This window comes from Thermobia domestica, chromosome 9 (assembly GCF_964235325.1).
Source record: "Thermobia domestica chromosome 9, izTheDome1.hap1.1, whole genome shotgun sequence".
Taxonomy (NCBI): domain Eukaryota; kingdom Metazoa; phylum Arthropoda; class Insecta; order Zygentoma; family Lepismatidae; genus Thermobia; species Thermobia domestica.
In genome coordinates, this window is record NC_137462.1 from 8,514,105 (window position 1) to 8,522,118 (window position 8,014).

At 38.5% G+C, this 8,014-nt stretch overlaps 1 protein-coding gene across 1 annotated transcript in view; it reads left to right on the forward strand.

Annotated features, from left to right (window-relative positions):
* The first annotated feature begins 2,723 nt into the window (after nt 1-2,723).
* LOC145694391 (malectin-A) overlaps nt 2,724-8,014 on the forward strand; it is a 13,691-nt gene continuing 8,400 nt past the window's right edge. Inside the window, 2 exon segments of the mRNA XM_081770567.1 lie at nt 2,724-3,267; nt 6,695-6,877. Of these exon segments, the coding sequence (XP_081626693.1) occupies nt 2,896-3,267; nt 6,695-6,877 (555 nt within the window). The 5' untranslated portion in view covers nt 2,724-2,895.

Genomic DNA, 8,014 nt, shown 5'->3' on the forward strand with positions numbered 1-8,014 from the left:
TAACGATATGAGATGGAAATTTATGATAATTCGTTATGGGTTGGAATTTTATGAGAATCCAATTTGGCGGGCTAATTCACAGTTGGCGGGGAACTTTATTTCTAGAATAAAATCTAGCAAAACTAACGTAAACTAACGATAAACTAACGATATGAGATGGAAATTTATGATAATTCGTTATGGGTGGGCTAACTTTACATTTGGCGGGAACCTTTATTTCTCGAATAAAATCGTTATTGTTGCAAAACAAACGTTAATTCTAGTGAAACTAACGTAAACTAACGATATGAGTTGGAATTTTATGAGAATTCAATCTAATTCACAGTTAGCGCGAGACTTTATTTCTAGAATAAAATCGTTATTTTTGCGAAACTAACGATAATTTTAGCAAAACTAACGATAAACTAACGATGTAGATAAGAAAAAGAAAAATTCGTTAGGTGGACGGGACAACTTCACAGACTTAGTAGATATCTTTGAAGTTAATAAAACATCAAGAAACAAACCAATACTCCATAGGTATAATCCGTGTCGACGCTTGGACATTAAAAGTGGGATAAGACATGATATGAACATTTGTACATCAATGTCAGTTTTTCTTGTTGTTTCTAATAGGGGCGAAGGGGCACATTGGTACGATTTTTACTTATCCGAGATTTTAGAACATATCGTCAACCAGGAGCGGATCCAGGATTGACTTCTGGGGGGCGGTCGGTAGTAATACTGTTACTTAGAGCTACTTTTAAGAGATCCAAACTTTTGTGGATGAGTTTATTTATATATAAAATAAGAAAGTTTACCCCCTGGATCCGCCCCTGTCGTCAACTTGAGAAACATGATTTACTTCCTACTTCAACCGTGATTCTTTAGCTATATTTATAATGTAAAATATTCTTTCTATTAATGTCTTACTTGGAGTAACTTACATTTTACGAAAGTTCTGCAATCTGGCTTGGGGCAGATTCGTACGAGCAAAGTGAAATATCACACATACTTTTTGATAATAGGTATAACGTAATTTTTTTGTTTATTTTTCTATAAAGTGTTTTGAGATATAATATTCTACTAAATTTCCACGAACTCAAGTAATTTAATAATGGATTTAAGGACCGAAAGCAGCAAAAATCCAAAATAAATACGTTTCATAAAGAGAATGTGAACAACTGTAAGAATCTCTAGTAGTTCAACAGATCTAGTTCAACCAGTAACAAAAAAAAAATCAATGCTTGCTTGTGTTCTCATCACAATTTAAAAGTCCAGTAAGCTATTTACAAAAATAAAAAGTACTATAAATGAGGTTCTCTCTATATAAGGAAAAATAGAAGTAAATAATCCAAGGCCTACCTACAGTTCACAAAATTTTAAAAATTTTCATATCTCAACTACTAACTGAAAAAGATATTATTGGAATGAGCGGTAACTTTTGCATCCAAAGGAGGCGGTCCTTTGTTGTTATAAAGGTAACAGAGAAAGTTCTATCGCTTTTTCACGCACCACCTTGGAACATCGATATCTTACCTAAGACGTACCTGGAATATCAAAAATAGTCCCATCAGCATCGATGACCTTCTGCCAACGTTCTGGAAGGCAATGGATTCCATCGCGGTAGAACTTGGTGGGCCGTGAAGCGAAGAAAATATGAAGTGCATTTTGCATCTCTACTAGGGATTTGAACTAAGCATTTCTAAGGTGAATATGGTCGCAGTCAGTAGCGTACCCAGGAATTTATTTCGGGGGGGGTTCAAACTAAATATGAAGCTATTTTATATTAAAATTGCTAAAATTGCCTCTAAAATTAGGCTAAATTTTTAAAAAGTCGAAATTTCGGGGGGGTCCGGACCCCCGTGTCCCCCCCCTTCCGTACGTCCCTGGTCGCAGTAATGAAGTTTTGTATAGCTGATCTCGTACCAGGCTGGTAGCCAGCCCAAAAATATACGGGGGCCCGGCTGATGTTAGGAGGAATCCGATCTAACTTTATAATAGTTCATCATCTTATTATAGTTCATTTGCAAGCCTACCGTGAAAAATTTAGGGGGGACGGCCTCCTACACCCCTCTGAATACGGGCCTGCCTCGCACTGTGTTAACATTATAATATGAATATTACAAACTGAAATGTAAATTTTGCGTTATTTTGACAAAATTTATGATTTAGTTTCAATAAGAGACATAGCAGATATAATGATTTTTGTGAGTTGTGCTAGTGTGCGCAGAATTTTACAATTAGAATTGTAGAGAGTGACTCCCTAAAAAACATACTTAAATGTATTGATCATTATCATTTGATCAGTTCGGTGAAGAAATGGAAGTTTTTTCCTATAATCAAAAGTGGTATTGCATGTCTCCATTGTATTGCTGTTTAAATACATCTACACAGTGGCGTATTTAGGGGAGGGGCTTCCGGGCTTAAGCCCCCCCCCCCGAAATCTTACTATAGTAAATTATATGAAATATCTTGCAGAATTTTCACATTTTCAGGCAAAGCCCCACCCGAAAGTTAGCAAAGCCCCTCCCGAAACAAAATCGTAAATACGCCACTGCATCTACATTACGTGTTTTTGATAAGTATTGCTAAATTGGAGTTATAGTTCGGATAATTATTATTTATTTTTTAATTTGTTTTATTTGTTTTTAGAATTTATCGTAATCTTACACTTCTCAATTTTTGTGATGCCTGTTACGAAATGACGCCCTACCCCGTATTTCTATAACTGGGAAAAAGACAATCGTGTAAATATTCCCAGCGTTTGACACGATAGTTGTGATTCAATAAATTTCCAATCCTGGTGACGTTCAAAACTCGCGTTGTGTGATGAGTTGGAAGCGTGACCGGAAAGGCATGGTTATTTTCTTGAGAAAATAATTCTATAAGTTCATATTCATGGATTTTTAGGGAATGGACTCTGTTGGTAGAAGACTTTCGAACAGCGGTATGCAGTTTTATCTCTACGTGTGTGTCATTGTAATTTCGGTTACTAAAGTAACGGGGCTAGGGGAGATCATCTACGCTATCAATGCCGGTGGTGATTCTCATGTTGATGTATTTGGGATTAAATACAATAGAGACCCGCTACAACATGTAGGCACCGCTTCTGATTATGGGAAGCAACTTATTATTGGGCGTGTGCATCCAAATGACCAGATATTGTACCAAACAGAGCGCTACCATCACAGTACATTTGGATATGATATACCTATTAAATCAGATGGTGACTATGTTCTTGTTCTGAAATTCTGTGAAGTTTATTTCAATGCACCCAGAATGAAGGTAAGGATTATTTCATTACTGCTACTGTTTTATTTATTTGTTTATAATTGTTTCCGAACAATTGGTTGATTAATTTGCATTTACGTCCTGGTGCAGATTAAGAATAAACATCAAATTAAAAATAAATTCTCTTTCACTTTTCTTGCTTTAAATAATTGCCCAAGATGTCTGTGTACAGTTATGTTATATTGCATGTCCAAATTATTGCGCACAGATCGATAATAGGTGTGCAGACTGATGTCCTCAGGAAGTGAATACGTTCTATCTTTTTATGTGCAATTATTTCATCACGAAATTCACACGTAGTGCCTTAGGAATCATTTTTTAAGGGCAGGAGTTGCTTTCGTAGGTGCAGATTCACTTTACGAGTACATCCCCTTACGAATGTAAATACGCATCCGGATGTAGCCGTAGGAATGACTGTGCAAGAAGCACAAAACATCTTGTGCTAGGTGGCAATTGAAAGCAAGAATGCTGTCTGAGTTAGGGCAGCAGCGCAGCAGATGGCTCCATGGTAATCATCTATAGTGAGAACACCCGTAGGTGACTGAAAATATGAACATAACTAATTAATGCTTAAAATACACACCAACTTGTACTACGTGAGTACTAAAAGCAAGAATGCTGTCTTGCCGGGTCAGAGCAATGGGACCCACGCAAAAGTAGGCGTATCAGCGACGAAAGGTATGTGCAGAAATGAGGATAGTATAAGGAACACTTGATATTGCATAAAATCATATAGGCTACAGCGCTTGTAATGGTTTCACACTTGTAAGTATAAATTACGTTTCCTATATCGTGCAGAAAGGCATGGTTCTAGAACAAGGTCCCCCTTCCCATTTAGCTGTAACAAAGACTGGAAATAACGTGCCCTGCGGGGCTCTAACCCGCCTTCACCCTCTGGTGCTCGTTCGGCAATACTGTGTGAATTGAATATTAAACTTTGGTACAGAAAAGAGCCAATCTAGTTACTAATCTATATAGGGGGACCTGTGTTCTAGAACCTTCCCGTGCAGAAATTCTCTGCCGATGAAAATCAGTATGTTACGCAGTCGTTTTTGATACGCACTCACTCATTTTAACCATAGTACTATAACTCTTGTAATGGTTTCATACTTGTAAAGCTAAAATATTGGTTTGTTACATTGTGAAAAATTCTTCCAACAGCGGAATTTAATTTCCTACACAATCTTCTGTTATATCCACTGATTCATTTTTACCGTAAGATTACCATAATTATGACGGAGTATTCTTAATCAGTACCTACGTATCCTTTGTCAGAAGCTACGCTATAGGATGAGATCTGCAATATATATTAAGATATTAACCGCTGTGATGCTTACGATGCTCTTTTTAGAGAAAATTAGACCCCTGTCCTCAGATATTTTGCAAAACGAATTAGTACAATTTTTGGTCATCTCTGCTTAATATTTTGATTATAAGTAGTTTGTATATGTAAATTGTCAACAGGTAAATAAATCATAGTAGTTGGAATAGCGTAAACCAATAGGGCTTTGTATTTCTGTATGTGGTATTCATAAGTAGAAAGACTACCTATCGTATCTTTATTCTTCATTTTGCTCTTTAAGTTTCAATGCTTATTATGCAGCTTTCGTGCATCGTACGAAAATAAACAGTACAGAGAACTTGAATAGTATCCAAGAAGGAAATATAAGATACCTATAAACTAATCAATTTTCTTGAGAGCTTACATGATTGGGATCGTACGTTCAGCTGCAGTATCTACGTCTGATATAACCTGGCTGGTTCCCATGGACGGTAAATTATAATCAACCAACCAATCGTACAGGTAACCATTAATATATATATATATATATACGAGGGTCATTTAACTCAAAGTGGCAACATAGTTGTGAAATTGAATGTAGTGAATCACTCACCTCAAGAAGCTTACAGTCCTTCGATGTAGTCTCCACCAACTTGTTGAAGCCTTCGCCAGATGTCTGGTAATAGTTGAATACTTGTCAAATCCCCACTTTGTGAGAGGATGTTAACAGTGCACCCTAAGGCACAAACAGTGCTGCCGGAATGTCTCTGAAACGTTTGCCCCTGAGAGGTTCTTTCATTTTTGGGAAAAGATCAAAATCGCAGGGGTTCATATCCGGTGGGTATGACGGGTGCTCCAGTACTTCCCAACCCCTTCGTCGTAACAGTCTTTACTGGGTTGGCTGTATGGCATATGGCATTGTCGTGTAGGATAATTGGTCCAGACTCCAGGAGGTGTGGACGTTTGCGCGACAATGCTGGTCGCAAATGGTGACTGAGGTAACGCCCAGTGGAACTTGATGTGGCAGGATAATGCCTTCGTGGTTGTATGACATTATCATCATCACTTTCACGTTTGCTGTGTCTTGTTCAAGTTTTTCAGTCGTGGAGATTCTGGGTGGCGCTATTCACTCCACTGACGTTTCAATTCAGGGTCGTAGGATGTTCCCCACGTTGCAATAATGTGGTGCAAGAAGTCATCACCTTCCTCATTGTAACGTTGGAGGTGTAGGCGCACACCTTCCAACCTATGCCACTTTTGAACCTCGGTCAGAGCATGGGGTACCCATCTGGTTGCAATTTTCCGCATGCCAAGATCTTGTGTTAGCATGCGGAACACTGATCCGGAAGAAATGTTCAGCTCCTGCGCCAATTCACTACAAGTCCAGCGCCGATCACCGTCAAGCAATGTCTGTAGTCTTGCAAGATGAATTTCGTCCGTAGCCGTTCGCATATGCTCTCCGCCGTGCATTTTGTCTGTTGCCTGTTGTCCCGCCTGAAATGCTGCAACCCATGTCGCCACTGTCCGAGCAGCGTCACCACAGGCCTCTACTAATCCCCTGTGAATCGTCCTAGAATTTCGCCCTTGTCCCACCTGGAATTTGATAAACACACGCTGTTCTGCATGCGTGAACATTGCGTTAGGGCGGTATTTCAAACAACAATAACTTTAACAATAGTAAACAGGTCTTCTCGGGCTAGCAGCCAGGTAAATAAGTTTATATCTTGCGACGTTTCAAGGGCTGACATCGTCATCATCTTCAGGCGAATATGATGATTCACTAAAGTGTATGGAATATATATATTCATGTATGTATGATTGGACTTTTCTGATTGGTGCTTGAAATGGCGGGATATGATTGGTAACTTTAAAAGTGTCTACTTGTCACACACACCGTAATATGGGACCGCAGCGTTAAACTGACTCGTACACATCCACGGAACACACTACGTTCGTCATTTGTCTCCTGCCCACACGATACTCCAATCGTCGCAGTGTTGCCAGTTCGAGTTAAATGACCCTCGTATATATATATATATATATATATATATATAGTTTACATCTCTTCTTCCAATGTTGATAAGTAGATGAATTTCGTGTCTACAGCTACATGATTTGATTGTATATTTTATTCTACAGGTGTTTGATGTTGTTCTGAATGGAGACCACACCATTGTTCCAAATCTGGATATATTCGCTAACGTCGGAAGAGGCGTGGCGCATGATGAGTACGTTCCTTTCACCGTGAAACAAGGGCGTCTTTATTACAATGAGGAAGAGTCGGAGATAATGGGTGGTAAGATACGAGTGGAATTCATTAAGGTATGCTTCTTTTTATTTTAGTATTGTGATAGTTCTAAATTAGAAAATTAATATGAGGCTTGATTCGTGCATGATATAAAGTGACTTTTTTCTTTTTCCTAATCACATGTTGAAATTTTCTGACCATCATTTTTCATGAGAGGTTGATAAGAGGGACTTGTACTCAATGAACATTTTGAATGCGTATGTTAAGCATGAGTAGTATTTCATAAGTAGCTTTAAAAATATCCGTGCATGTACCCTTCATGTCTTCGTTGAGCAAGAAGTTGCGTTTCGAACCTACGCAGAGATCATCTTTAGTATTTTGAAGGAATAAATAGGGAGAAAGGAAGGAAAGTTGAGAGGGAAAATTTACAAGAATTCGTCGCACATGGAGGGATTTTTAAATAATGCATTTCACATAGAAACGAATGGCTTATCTATGATGTTGGACGTGCTACCTGGCTTCAGAATTGCCAGATATTGAATGGATAGCATGTCTTATTCCTTGTAAAAACATCTTCAGTATTGTGGTGAAGTCCGTGCTCAATTTTATAATTGATAATTTCATCAACTTTCTATAACCGATTTTACCTCTCATCACTCTTCCTTTAGGTATGAATTCAATGATATAGAAAGAGTGGAAAATACATGACCGGGAATTGAACCCATCTCTGGCTTATGATGATATTTGTGTTAACCACTACGCTACCCAGTCCACTTCCCATACTGTCTTGGCAGCATTATGGGCCCTCCGAGCGAGTGACCATCGGGCCGGTGCTTTAAAATGGTCCTGCTTTTCGTTGAACACCGCACAGGCTGAGTACCGACCTCAAGAACTATAGGATGCATTACTGTTCATGAATCTGACTCGGTAGCATAATAGTTAACACTTGAGCATGGAAAGTCTGATCCGGATTTGATTCTCGGCCAAGTCATGCATTTTCTCATTCTGTGTATCATCAAAGTTTTGGGCTACTTGTGATAGTGCCACGTGCATGTATGGAATTTTTAAATATGTATTGGAAAATATCAAGGGAAACTAGTTTTTCAACTGCGAAACAATTTCACTCGAATTGAAACAACGACGACTGACCTATATAGGATCTATTTGAAACAATAAGCCCAAACGTCCATCTATCTGTGCCGAAGCTGGTG